This window comes from Gastrolobium bilobum, unplaced genomic scaffold (assembly GCF_033153095.1).
Source record: "Gastrolobium bilobum isolate Gb01-03AN ecotype WA unplaced genomic scaffold, APGP_CSIRO_Gbil_v1 utg62724, whole genome shotgun sequence".
In the NCBI taxonomy this organism is placed as follows: domain Eukaryota; kingdom Viridiplantae; phylum Streptophyta; class Magnoliopsida; order Fabales; family Fabaceae; genus Gastrolobium; species Gastrolobium bilobum.
In genome coordinates this window covers 5,241-20,300 of record NW_026895149.1, presented here as the reverse complement: position 1 = coordinate 20,300, position 15,060 = coordinate 5,241, and the positions used below count along the sequence as shown (strand labels likewise).

Here is a 15,060-nt window from a genome sequence, read left to right as displayed (position 1 = left end):
TTTGTCTCCTCATCAGTGCTAAACTTCATGTCTGCTTGATATAGCAAAGGGACCCAAAACCATCTCTTCCTTCAACAATATCTTCCTTGAATTGTTATCTGTATAAGTCGCACAAAAAGAATTCATGAACCTATAGCCCATTTCATTTCCAATAACTCAAGCCAAAGTTTAATGAATACAGTCAAAACTTAATGGGGATCTGAAGTTGTTGCTTTTGTTCTTCTTCATGCTAGCTACTCCATCCAGTCTCTTAAAACATTTGAACTTGGAAAATCAGCTAGGATTGTGTTTTAGTCATAGGGGGTCAAATATGGTTAATTTATACAAAGTTGAAGCCATAGGTGGTGTGAAGCCTGTACTGTTAATGATAGTGGTCCAGTGTTTATATGCAGCAGTGAATATCTTGTTAAAGATCGTAGCAAATGATGGAATGAGCTTAAGTGTTCTTATTGCTTACCGCTTCATCTTTGCTGCTGGCTTCATTATTCCCTTTGCTCTCATCTTTGAAAGGTACATATCCCTCTTTTGAATAAGCTTAGCATTATAGAGCTAGGAAACAAAGACACAGGGTAAAATTCACTCATTAAACCCCAGCTAGCTAGGGTAGGAATAACGGCAATCCTTATACATAGCCTTACTCATACACATTTGCAAAAATACTATTTTCATATTCAAATTCGTGATCTTTCAATTACATAGAAACAATTTTACTACTGTTTCAGGCTTGCCCTCAATTACCTTTCCTATGTACATAACATAATTTCATGTAGTCAAACTAAGGCACACATTAGACACAAAATTAAAACAAAATGTGAAAGTCTGCAATTTTGAGAAATTTTGAATTTTCTACTATTTTATTCCAATTATGAGAGCTTATTATAACTGCAATTTTCATTGGCATGTTTGATCAGGAAAAGCCTGCAACAACTTACTGGGAAAGTTCTACTCTATGCTTTTTTTTGTGGGTTGTTTGGGTAAAATTTCTAATGCCCTAATTGATTTTATGACAGTCAATTTACACAAGAAGTGTGAGATAAGAATTTCAAAATTTTCAGGGGATCCTTACTACAAAACCTCTATGTTAAAGCTTTGGCCTTGGTATCTGCAACATATGCTACAACCATGTTGAACCTCATCCCCGCTGTTACCTACATCATGGCTGTTTCTCTTGGGTAGGCTCCATAACCTTGTATCAGATCATTGAATCGCCACTATTGATATTGAATACCATTTGATCCAAAGGTGGGGATTTGGTTCCCTTCCCTGCTTTTTGCAGGCTGGAGAAGCCAAATCTTGGAACAACAGATGGGAAAGCCAAGTTGCTGGGTACTATAACTGGAATTGGTGGAGCAATGATCTTCACTTTCTACAAAGGCAAAAGGATATCCTTCTGGTCAACACACATTGACTTAGTGCAACATGCGGCATCACCTCATGGTGGAGCTACTGGTTCTGGCTTATGGGGCTGCATGCTAGCTCTGGGCACTTCTCTGAGTTACTCATTGTGGTTGATAATTCAGGTTATTCATAATAGCCTTCAACAACTCTTTTGTTAATTTTTTTTAAAAAAAAATGTATTACAATCTCATGGTCATGGACATAGTACTATACTACTACAAACTTAAGGTTCCACATAGTAATTTCTCTGCATACTTGAATGAATCTGTTCCAAGTTTACAATTTTTTGAAGTCCACAAGTTTATTATAACAATTTTAAGTATATAGCCAACTTTGAGCATGAACCAAGTCTCTTTAATTTAATCTTTGTAACATATTGAATATGTATAAGCACAGACAAAGATGAGTGAGAAGTTTCCATGGCACTATTCAATTGCTGCTTTAACCTGTACAAGCAGCTCAATCCAATCCGTTATATTTGCTCTTTGTACGGAGAGAGATTGGAGCCAATGGAAACTTGACTGGAACTTGAGGCTTCTAGCAGCAGCTAGCTCGGTAAATGCTTGTTTTTTATGCTTTCTACAGACTACACCATTGCCATATGAGCAACACATGCAAATCTATATCTTGTTTATATTGTTAGAGAATAATATAAATTATTAAAAAAACTCTCATCTAACATTTTAAGGTTTTGGGTTGAAGTGGTTCTTTACATAATATCAGAGCTTCAGTGATCACAAGGTCACGAGTTCGATCTTCACCGCCTCATTTTCGAGTGGAATTAAAATAAGCCCAAGGTAAAACCAAAAAACATTGGGCCTGTGCAATATCCACGCTTCAAGCTCAAAGGGCTCTTGTGTGAGGGAGTGTGTTAGAGAATAATATAAACCATTAAAAAAGCACTCACCTAACACTTAAGGTTTTGGGTTGATGTGGTTCTTTACATATATAAAGTTAAAAGACATAATTGGAGGGTCTATTTTTGTTTTGCAGGGTATCTTGGCCTCTGGGGTGTGTTATACCCTAATAGCATGGTGTGTGAGTAGGAGGGGACCTTTGTTTGCTTCTGCTTTTAGTCCGCTAATGCTTGTGCTAGTGACCCTGGCGGGTTCATTGGTACTAGATGAGACTATTCACATTGGAAGGTGAATTCAGCAACTAAATTAGCTTTGCAAATTATGAACACTTGAAAAGTTTCCAGTTTCAAGTGTCAATGCCTTATTATTATGGATTGTGTATGGACTGTGCAGTATAACAGGAGCAGTGTTGATTGTGTGCGGATTGTACATGTTATTGTGGGGTAAGAGAAACGAAAGAATGAAGGCAGGGAGTGAGATAGTGTCCCCAAAAAGCTCTGCTCAATGTGAATCAGTCCACATTGCCAGATCTTTCGCATGCAACCAAAGAGAGTATGACAAGAAGATCGTAACAAGTGTTGCTTCCAATACATCTTCAAGTATCAACCATTCTTTAGGCGAAGTTCAAAAATTGAACACTTGAGGGTAACTATTCATATATGATCAGTTTATGTGTCAAGAAATCAAATTATTGAATAATTTAATTACATTATTTTAATTGGATAGCCTGCTAGAAATTCAATTTTAAATGGGAGTATATGTATATAATATATTTGCAATATTTTTAGTATGCAATATCATCAATTATTGTTGGAAAAATGCCACATTCAGCAGGGCTTTGTGCAACAGTGTGAAGGCAAGTGGTAGATTAAACCTAACCCTTTAATCTTGTTTCAATAAATACATAGCAATTCAGTCTGTTTCTTTTTTCTTTTTTACATCTTTGATTGCTCCAGCATCCCATATTTCATGTGACGTATAAGGCTTGATAGTATAAACTTATACTATACGTTATAACATTTTCAGTTGTTTGGTGTGACATCGTATATTATACGTCAGAATTTTTTAATACATTAAAATGATGTATAACTTAATTCGGCCTAAAGGGGAGGGATTAGGCCTGATAAGGGATTAGTGTATTAAAACCGTTGACCAGTGCAATTCTCTAAAATTAATATATTATTTTAATATTAATATATTAAAATAAAAATTAATTTTTCAATATATTAAATTTTAAAATATTGAATATTTTTATTTTTATAAAAATTAATTTATTTTTTAGACACACTGATCAATAGATTTTTATAAAAATTAATATCATATGATATTTTTTGAAGAATTATATAAATTCTTTATTAAAATATATTTTTATTAAAAATAATTATTTTTATCCTATATAGTATTATACAGTGCATTATCAAATACTAGATGATATTATCTTATACAATATATTATTTTATACAATATCATGCCAAACGCTGGATAGTATTAAAATTTAATTAGGTCTTATACAATCAGGTCTTATACTATCAGGTCTTATACTATCAGTCATTATCCTATACTATGGACCAAACATGCCTTAAATTAACTAACAACTACACACTTCATTGATAATCTAATTTTGGCACTTGGTTTAAATCAAGGTAAAAATAAATGCGATCAATTAATTTGCCATCGAAGTCTGGGTCATGTAGTTGGTTATCAAGCTAATCTCACACACTAGATGTCTTTGTTTCGAAGGAAGGTTAATAGAGGTTAGAATTGCTATTTATACTCTAACTTATAGATTTTTTTATTCGAAGGAGGTATGATAAAGATTAAAATTGCTATTTATACTCTCACCTTTTATTCTTGAAGTATATTACTTAAGTTACTTGCTAATAATTAGGCAATATTTATATTACGTGTATATTAATAAATACAATTTCTATGCAGGACATATCCTTATGAAGTTATACTCTCACTTATAGATTTTGGGATTTGAAGCAATTTATACTCTCACTTTTTGTATTATTGACTAAGAACGGTAATTAAGTTACCACTAATAATAATTAGACATTATTTATATTATATGTGTGTGTACGTATTAATATAAATACAATTTCTATGCAGGACATATCGACATGACGTAATACTTAGGATTTCAAGGAGGGGTCACGGAGATTAAAATTTGTATTTTTACTCTCTATATATTTTTGAACAATAATGATAAAGGTACTTAGGCTCTATTTATATTACATATATATTAATTAATATATATACAATATAGACATATTCATCCGAAGAGCTTGTTCTTCTAGAGGTGTAAATGAGTCGAGCGGCTTATCAAGGGTTCAAGACTTGACTTGTTAAGCTTGGTTTGGCCTGACTTGTTTAATAAATAGAACGGGCTCAAACTTTAAAAAAATTTGTTTAGCAAACAAGTCCAAGCCTAATTTAATGAGGCTTAGCTTGAAAGCTCGTGAGCTGACCCGATACATTATTATAACAAATAATATATTTTTATGTTACTAAATTATTAACCTTATTTTTTATATCAAATTGCTCATATGGAGGTGTTATGGACTTTAGGAAAGTGCTAAGTTTTCCTGGAGTAGAATGAGGTCTGATAGTAGTGCTAATAGGTAATTTTTTTAATCTTTTTTTTTTTTTTGATAACATAATTTTTTATCTTTGGGTAGGTGTTGTGTGTGGATATTAATTGTTAACCTTTTTGTTTCAATTTGAGGATGGGAATGATGGTGACATGAGATGAGATCCATTTGTTTGTCGGGTTTGATTGTTATTTTAATAAAGGTCATACTAATTGTTATTTTTTTTAGTATTACAAATTGTTATCGCTGAAAAATTTTAAAGGTTAATGTATATTACATACTTTTTTTAAAATATTATTCCCCCACATTTTCTATTTCATGAATGGATTAATGTTTAAGAAGAAATTGTGAAACTCATTATTTGATCTTAAAATATATGTGGACTAAGTGGGTTCTATGGTTGTTTTTTCTCGGACGAAGGAATACATAATTTGATGCATTTATAGTTTCAAGATTTGAACGTATGTGAGTTTAAAAAAATACATTTTATAATTATAAATAAGTCAAGCTAAGCCTTTAAATGTTTATAAACAAACCAAACCAAGTATAGAATTTAGCTTGTACCAAGCTAATGAGCCAAGTCAAGCTCAAAATATTTTTCATAGGCTTGGCTTGTTTAAGCTAAAACTTGGCTCGACTCAGCTCATTTACACTCCTACTTGCTTCGTTGCCTCTATGCACGAAAATAGATCCTCTCATGTAAAAAAAAAATAACATGGTCATGTGGGAAAATCACAACAATACAAAGGTGAATCAACGGTTATGATTTTGTAACTACCTATTTCAATATTTTTTTCTCACTTCCTTTATTACCATTGATTCACATTTGTAAGGTTATGATTCTCCATCTGTCCATATCATTTATTTTTAACATGAAAGGATCCATATACCATTTACTAGGGGTGTAAATGGGCCAGGCTGGCCCAGCCCGGCCTACATTGAGCCCAGCGCAGGCCTGGCTTTTCAGAAAAGTAGAGTAGGCTTAGGCTTATAAAAAAGTTTTTTTAATAAATAGGCCATAGGCCAATTTTGTCAAGCCCGGCCTATAGCCTTGTAGGCTGGCCTATTTTACAAGACGTTTTATTAATCATTCAATAAAATCTTGTGATTTTTATTTTATTTTTGATTTTTCGATTTTCAATTTTCAATTTTTCGGTTCGATCACCTAGGTTTGAATCGATTTAGATCGGTTGATGAACACCCCTAGTAGCGGTGAGCCTTCTAGGGGCAAGGGTCGAGCTACGGATTAGTGGATTGATGCTGCTGTTTATGTTACGCTTTTATTTTGTTATATGGCATGTGTAGTGTTTTGACATGCCTAGTTAGATTATTTTGAGACTATATTGCTGTATGTAATAATGCTCATGATTGTTATTATTTGAGCTTCTGGATAATGAATGTATTTATTGTGAGTTATGTTAGATGCATGTGATGATGACATATAGACATGATGTATAGCTGTATTAATTTGGGTACAGAGCCATTATGTATGCATTGACCCTGTGAGGGGATCGCAGTCCGTGCAGGACTAGCAAGTTGTCTGTTTATTTAACTGTATTTATCAGGTTTGATTATGTGTGGGATTGATATCCCCAATTGTCCAATAAACAGCCGTTATGTTGTCCGCAAGACTCCTTCAGGAACAACACTTGTTGTCATATCTGGTTCGTCAATGGCCACTAGTAATGGCCAATGGGACTTAGTTAGTAGATTACGATGTTAAATTATGCTAATGTAATATATCATGCGAACGCTTTTGGAAATATTTTCAGAAAATACTTTGGAAAAAGTTTACTCGTATTTTTTACAAGACGTTTTATTAATCATTCAATAAAATCTTCCGCTGTGTACGCTATAATATCATAACGTTAAAAACCGAAGTACTACGGGGTGTTACAACAAAGAACATACCTCTTATAGCGCAGGCTCACGAGGCATCCCCTTGTTGTGCCTATGTGGTGATCAAGTCTCTTTCGTGTCAATGCACGATGAAGTCTCCTTCGCGTTACAACATGATCAAGTCTCTGAAATTGACTTCAGGAGTATGGTAGTATCTTCCAGAGTATTCTCAAGGGGAGAGGGAGGAGTGTGGGGGCACTTTAGGATTTCAATTCGTCTCAAATCTGTCAGGAAAAAAGTTCTAATCCTAAGCTTCTTGGGCTCCAGGCTTCTTAGGCTCTTGTCATACACTGAGTTCAATTGGGCTTTGGTAAAAAAATATAAACTCAATCATAACAAGTGTGGATAACGGTGAAGGGGACTGATGGGGGGTTTTGGGTGACGGTGGAGGTTGTAGACAATCGTGACACAACTTGAGCGGGAAATTCTTTGGTAACATTTGATCTCACATATAACACAATGCCAATATTTACCGGTAGAAGTAGAATTAACTATTAAGAGATGTGTGGTAGCTGGGGGAGATGAGAGAGAGACAGGAAGAGAGGAGGAAGGAGAAGAAAAATAGGGCTGCATAAACACGTACTTAGAATCAAAATGTTGTTCCAGGGGTACATTATATTTCTTTTTTATAACTAAATTTCTTTGATTATTACATATTTTGTCTAAATTCATAATCGAATCTGGCTATGGGAAGATTCTTGAGGTTATTCTATAATTCCCCACATGTACATAGGCTATGTATACACCGAAAATATTTTCGGTATCCCATACACTCAAAAATTTGTTGCATCGTTTACTAAAGTTAAAAAAAAGTAATCCGATTAATTAAATGTATTTATTTTATCTATTTATTTGTTGTTAATATTATCTGAATTTTTTAAATAAAAAATTAATAAAAGTGTACCTATTCTTTCTTGTACTAAATGAGTTATTGAGTAGCTGAGTTAGGTCTATATTCCTTAATATTTGAAGTATGTTAATATAGAGGTGTTTTTAGAGACAGTGATATTGGTAGGGGTGATAAACGAACCTGGGGTCTTACATGGGTCTTTGGCTCGACTCGTGAAGGCCTGAGCTTACATGTCTAAAATTGGTTATTGGAATCAAGCTTGAACTTGTATAAAAGCTCGTTTAATAAAAAGGCTTCAAGTTCTAATTTAAAAGCTCGTCCTTAGAGCATCTTAGGCTGCTTAGCATATTAATTTTTATTTTTATTTTATATTTTTTATATTACTTGTAATAGTCATCTCTCTCCTCAATCTATTTCATCCCATTTTATTTGTTGAACAGACTCTTTGAATGATTTTGTTCTATATTATGCTGTTTGTATATACTTTGAATTTATTAATATTTATGGAATTACTAGTGCTGTTGATTGTATGTTATATTTGGATAAATTTTTGTTGTCTTATTTTTTTAAATAGGTTAACCGGCTAAACCAATTTTTTATTTTTTTTTAAAAAAAGTCATGCCATATGCCAATAATTATATTCATAACAAGTAACAGGCTTGACATATTTAATACAAACTTAACATTTCAAGACCAAAGCTCGACTCAGCTCAGCACGTTAACCGTTCACCTACTAGTATACACCAAAACTTTTAAAAGAATCACTGTGTGTACATCTCAAGTATGGTTGAAACTTGAAAGAGCGAAGTGCTCATGAAAGTTATAAATACAAAATGTCTTTTCAATCGGTGAAGATGAATTTTTTTTGGGATGAAAAATATTCTCCATTAATGAGCGAGAAGAGCCATAATTGTTTGACCATTACCTTGTTGCAAGTGAGTAGGAGCTCGAAAGTGAGAGATCATCTATGTGGAGGTCTATGATTCTTACTATAGAGAGGCTGAGGATTGACACCTTATTTGGGCCTCTAAGGAGAACCCATGCGTTGGTTTGTGAGGCATGTTCATCTTGGGATATTCAAATGTGATGAGTCTCACATTGGTTGGTAATGAGCTAAGTGAAGAGTATATAAGTGGAATGACCCATGAACCCAATGCCTTAAGGTTTTGGGTTGAGACATGGTGTCAGATCCACTTGCTACGGTTGGTGTAGCCTTAGCCTATTGGTGGTAGCCTCCCGCCACGGACTTTCCCCTGGACCCGCCTGAAATTGGTATTAGAACCAGGTTGGGCTCGAGCTAGCCTAGTGATTGGCTAAGAGGCGGGTCGAGTACTTTGCGCTTCGGGTACTCGGTTGCGGGGGAGCATACCAATGGTGGGTTTCACACTTGAGGGAGAGATTGTTGGATATTCAAGTGTGATTAGTCCCACGTTGGTTGGTAATGAGCTAAGTGAAGAGTATATAAGTGGAAGGACCCATGAACCCAAAAGGTTTTGGGTTGAGACATGGTGTCGGATCCACTTGCTACGGTTGGTGTAGCTTTAGCTCATTGGTGGTGGCCTCCCGTCACGAACTTTCCCCTGGACCCGCCTGACAGTTCAGAACATTGAATATATATTAATACCGAGGAGGATGGATGAAAACAATGTCCTAACCCAAACCGTCTATAAATATTTGAAAAATTTTGTGCCATATGCATTTCGAAAACTTTTTCTTACATAATCATATAAAATTTTCTTCCACTTTTTAAATTATTTTATTTTTTTATAATTTTGATGTTAATTATGCATTGAGTAATGTTACATATTTAACGTAAATAATAAAATAAAATATTTTAATATTTTATTTTTAACATCTCATTTATAATTTAATCTTTTGTTTACATGGGAGACGATATGAGAATAAATCCTCTCTTGTCTTATTTTCACACGACCAAAGGTGAAAGATCTCAAGCATTGTTTTCCCAAAAAAAAAGAACAAACAAAAAAGATCTCAATCATTCATGCACACTAAAGCGTTCAACAATTAAAGTGACAATTTCTACTTTTTAATTTTATGAACTTCTTTCACGTTAAAACAGGATATTAAAGCAGCCATGACATATTGTTTCCATCTCTTTTTTTGGAAATATTTCAATCGGTTCATTTATTGCTTCGCAACTAATCCGATTCGGAGCGGGTTCAGGATATTAAAGCATCCATGACATATTGTTTCCATCTCTAATCAAAAGGGCTTCGATATTTTCCATAAACATCAGTGGAGATCTCTATTGATCGGCCAGTGCAAAAGTTTGAAGTTGGGACATTAATTCAATATCCATGTTTTTACCGGGTTAGGTATTAAAGGTAACTTGTCAAGTTTGAAAAGTTAATTTTAAGTGAATTCGCCTTTAAAATAAGGGTAAAGTATTTTTGCATTTGGTACAAAAAAGCACACAAAAAAATGAGTTGGTTCCATTATATCTCTCTCTTCCCATTATACTGGACTCACTCACTTTTATGTTAATGCAATAAAAAAAATTTCTTCAACAAAAGCAAAAATACTAATCCCTTAAAATAAATGTGTATGTATTAAATTTTAGTGGGTTAAGATTACCATACTCTTTGCTTGTTCACCTTACTTCAAAAACTTATTCTTGTCAACTATTGGTTAAAAATATGGGAAATCCAATTATCATGTAACATAACAATGAAATTATATCCTCTTGATACATTGGAAATCCCCTTTTTCTTTTTCTTTTTTCTTTTATTTTTTAAATTGGCCCCACCATAATTCTATTTCTGCAGGAAAAACTATTCATCGATCGGGTAACAGGATGAAAGCAAATCCCTAAAAATATATAGGGTTCGCTTTTTCTGCAGTTAATGCAGATAAGTTATCTGCAGTAAGCTCAATACGACGTTATTTTGGTGCGGAAATCATGGTATTTTTGTAATTTTAATTTATTTCAAGGTTACAATAGTCTTTATATTTATACTTTTTTAAGATTTCAATACCAAAACGACATCGTTTTGGGAATAAATGCAGATAACTTATATGCATTAACTGCAGAAATATTTTTCTCAAATATATATTATAAAACTAACAATTAATATATTACAACTCGCGTTGCATTCCATACTCATAACTTTATAATGACGGTATTATAGCAACTTCATGCAAATGGAGTTTCATCATTCTTATTGAGAGAATTTTAAGCTGATATGCTATCTAAAGCTTATTGAATCTCCCAGCAGAAACCTAGTTCAAAAGCTTTCTCCATTTATTTGATTCAAAGACTGGTTATCCTTGTATTACCCCTCGTTAGGCGTGTTAACGGGGCGAACCGAGTCGAGCTTTGATCTTAAAAGGCTAAGCCTGTGTTTAAATGTGTCAATCTGATCAAGCTTATTATCTGTTATGAATATAATTATTGGCCTGTGATATAGCTTTTATACAAAAAAATAAAAGTTTGGTTTAGACTGTTAGCCTGTTTTAAAAAAAAATAAGACAACAAAAATTTATCCAAATATAATTTACAATCAACCGCACTAGTAATCTCATAAATATTCATAAATTCAATGTATATCCAAACAGTATAATATAGAATAAAATCATTCAAAAAGTCTGTTTAACAAATAAAATAGGGTGAAATGGATTAAAGAGAGAGAGGTCTATTACAAATAGTATAAAAAATATAAAATAAAAATTAATATATTAGGTCAGCCTGAGAGGCTCTAAGACTGCGCTTTTAAATTGGAGCATGAGGCCTTTGTATTAAAAGAGCTTTTATACAAGTTCAAGCATAGTTCCAATGACAATAACCAATTTTAGACATGTAAACTCAGGCCTTTACGAGTAAGCCAAAGACCTTAGGTTCGTTTATCACCCCTACCCCTCATCATTGGAGCTCTCTTATTGTCTTATTGATCCTCTTTGACGCCACCCCAGAGTTGGACATTGTGTTTAGTTAAAAAAGAAAAGTTAAGTTCACAAGTATTTTGTTGGTTATTATTTATTTTTATATATATATATATATATATATATTTATTTATGATTCATCGCTCATCAAGCTGTTTGAGATAATTTTATCTCCGACTACTAAATCTTAACCTTACAAAGATGGATCAACGGTGATAAATGAAGAGAGAGAAAAGGAATAATAACCATTCAAAGATGAATCAATTAATACAAGGAAATATGTAAATAAAACGACGTAGTTTTGGAGTGAACGGAGATAAATATATCTCAAGCTGCTTGAGAAATATTTTCCTCATATATATATATATATATATATATATATATATATATACATAAAAATATTTCTGCAATTAAAGTAGATAAGTTATCTGCATTTACTTCCAAAATGACATCGTTTTGGGATTGAAAGATTAGAAAATTATAATTATAAAGACTATAATAACCCTGAAATAAATTAAAATTACAAAAATACCATGATTTCCGCCCAAAATGACGTCGTATTGGGCTTACTGCAGATAACTTATCTGTAGTAACTGCAAAAAAGTGAACCCATATATATATATATATGGAAATATTATATTTATAAAAATTTTGTTTACAAACTCATACAAATTATACTATGTCTTATCGGTAAGACACTCTTGAGTGAAATCTTACCATTAAGCATTGTGTAATTTGTAACGTTATATTCACAAACTTTTTTTTACAAACTTATAAATTACATTATGCCTTATGGTAAAACTTCACTCAAGAGTGTTTTACCGGTAAAACATAGTATAGTTTGTAAAAGTTTGTAAACAAAAAATTTGTAAATATAACATTTTCATATATATATATATATATGTGGAAAAAAACATTTTTCAAGCTACTTGAGATAAGTTTATCTCTGGCCACCCCAAAACTAAGTCGTTTTGATTATTTATTTCCTTATATTTATTGATTCACCTTTGAATGGTTATGATTCCCTTTTTCTCTCTCTTCCTTTATCACCATTGATCATCTTTGTACAGTTATGATTTAGTAGCCGGAGATAAAGTTATATCCGGCAGCTTGAGAAATGATAAGCCCTATATCGGGTAGTTATGTCATTTCGGATTACCTTTAAACAGTTTTAGAATTTTTACAGATCATAATATTATTCGGATGGTTAATTTTGCTTATATGTCGTGTGAAAAATACGGTTCGGTAAAACTTCAATATGAAAAATATGGTTCGGTAAAGCTTCTTCCATTTAGAAGATTATAACTGATGCCCTACTCTGAAACATAGGTGTAAAACTCGGACCAAAAAATAACAGGCCCAGGTCCCCTGGTTGAACGTGGTTACTTCTTGTTCAAAGTAAAAGTAGGGGAATCGGGTATAACGGCGAAATCGGCTTGTCCTTTATGTGTGTGTCTGTGTGTGTATTGTTTTGCCTTGGCCTTTTATACTGGCTAAACGCGTTGTTAATAGGATTAACAGTCCAAGTAGTTAATGGGTCTCATTACACTGGCCTTTTATAATTAGAGCCTTTATTTTGCCCTTGGCTGTTATTTACTTTTTTAATTCTCAAGTGATTTGGTTTTGATTCACGACACTGGTTAAAGTGATTCACTCTTCAATTTATGATCACCCACTGTCTATTGACTTTATAATTTGTTCAGGTTATTCTTGAAGGTCTATGGCAGGAAGGATTTATGGCACTTGCTGCAATTGGAGCCACAGCTATTGGGTCAATTGAGGTTTGTCCATACTGCATAGTTCCTTAAGGTTATTGTTGATCTAATTATTTTTGATTGGCCATTCTTTATTTTCTTATTTTTGGATAAATTATTCTTTATTTTTTTGTATTTGTGCTAAAAATATTATTTTTTTAATTTTAATGCAGGTAACACAGCAACATTTTCGTGCTCAACCTTCTTCGTATTCTGCTACTCATCAGCCATAGTAGATTACTTATGTTTAAACATTTTAATTGTATTGACAACGTGATTACTTTTACGATTAATTTGTAAAAGAGTTATGTACTTTGTTTTTGTCATATATTTGGATCTATTAATTTTTAATGTTAAACTTTTTAAATTGATTTTATAATTGTATTTAGTTTCTTTTATATATTTAATGTTATAACGACAATTTTGCTTATAAACAATGAATAAATAAAATATTTGAGTCAAGTTATGTAATTTAAATGAATTATACAATTCAGTGGTTGCTTAAAATATATATGTTTACAAAAAAAAATTATAATTTTTGAAACCACAACAAAAATTTAATTAAAAATAAAAAAATGAATTATATGATTTAGCGGCGGTTCCAAACCGCCGCTATAAATATAAGTGATTTTTTTTTCCTATTAGTTAATGGTGGTTTATATACATTCAACGTCGGTTTAAATTTTAGCGTCGGTTATTCCAACGGTTGCTTCAAACCGCCGCTAAAATATTTAACGTCGCCATTTTCTAGATCAGTTTTCAATTGGCCACAGTATTTTTTAGTGGCGGTTTGAACTGCCGCTAAATCCAAAAAAACCGCCACTAAATCCCAATTTTGGTGGTGTAGGTGAGGGCTAGGCTTTGGGAATTGAAGTGGGAGCAGACAAGCTCATAAGAGAGATGAAGTTGAAACGTCTAGCTAGGTTCTCAGCCTCAGAGGTGACTGTGAATTGTGTGAACTTCGAATAGACGGTGAGTGTTGTACTGGTTGGAGGATCATATATATTTGAAATTTAAATGAAAAAATTGTTATACCCCGTGTCCAAACTTTTACAATACCAACGTTGCAAGGATTAATGAAATTTTAAAAAAGGGGTTAATTGGGTATAATTACAATCTGTTCGAAGTTATAAAAATTGCATGAAACGTCATTTTCAAAAAAGGACTTTTACGTTTTACGCTGAAGTCCAATCTGTTGACCTACATGCTAATAGTTACGGGTAAGTGAAACGTCATTTTAAATGGCATTTAAGTAGGTAAAGATAAAATATATGAAAATTTAATGTACAGATTTAATGGAATATGTAAAGACATAAATCAAACAATATTAATAGTTATAAATGTCATTTATTATCATTGCCACCTAAAACGTAATTGTCGTTGCCACTATAAATGGTTTTTCTGATTCTTGAACTGAAATGACACACTGTAATTGATCACAGATTCAATGGGATCGCACCACTAGGGTTAGCCTAGTGGTAATTAGGAGTGTGTGTAGTGTAGGGTGTTGTGTTCAATTCCTTATAACCTCAAAAAAAAAAAAACAGATTCAATGGGATCTTAAATTGCAAAATAAAGGCTAAATAGTTTAAATTAAATAAATATATAATTTACTCTAATAATGGAATTAAAATAAATTAAAATTTAAGTGAACCATTTGTTGGTGGCAGACAACTCATTCGATGTCTCACTGTTTTCTACATTGAAATTTTCAAATTAATAATAACTCATTATTTTCTGAAATATTTATTTTGAATTTTGAATTTCATTTAAATTTCAATTTTGAATTTGAATTTTGAATTTTTTTT

At 32.5% G+C, this 15,060-nt stretch overlaps 1 protein-coding gene across 1 annotated transcript; it reads left to right on the top strand.

Annotated features, from left to right (window-relative positions):
• Positions 1-310: 310 nt before the first annotated feature.
• On the top strand, positions 311-13,485 carry LOC133295916 (WAT1-related protein At1g25270-like). The gene is made up of 9 exons (XM_061494842.1): positions 311-510; positions 912-974; positions 1,056-1,172; positions 1,277-1,520; positions 1,795-1,953; positions 2,392-2,543; positions 2,649-2,823; positions 13,202-13,279; positions 13,426-13,485. Exons 1-9 carry the CDS (start codon positions 311-313, stop codon positions 13,483-13,485), a joined length of 1,248 nt encoding a protein of 415 aa, XP_061350826.1.
• The last annotated feature ends 1,575 nt before the right edge of the window (positions 13,486-15,060 follow it).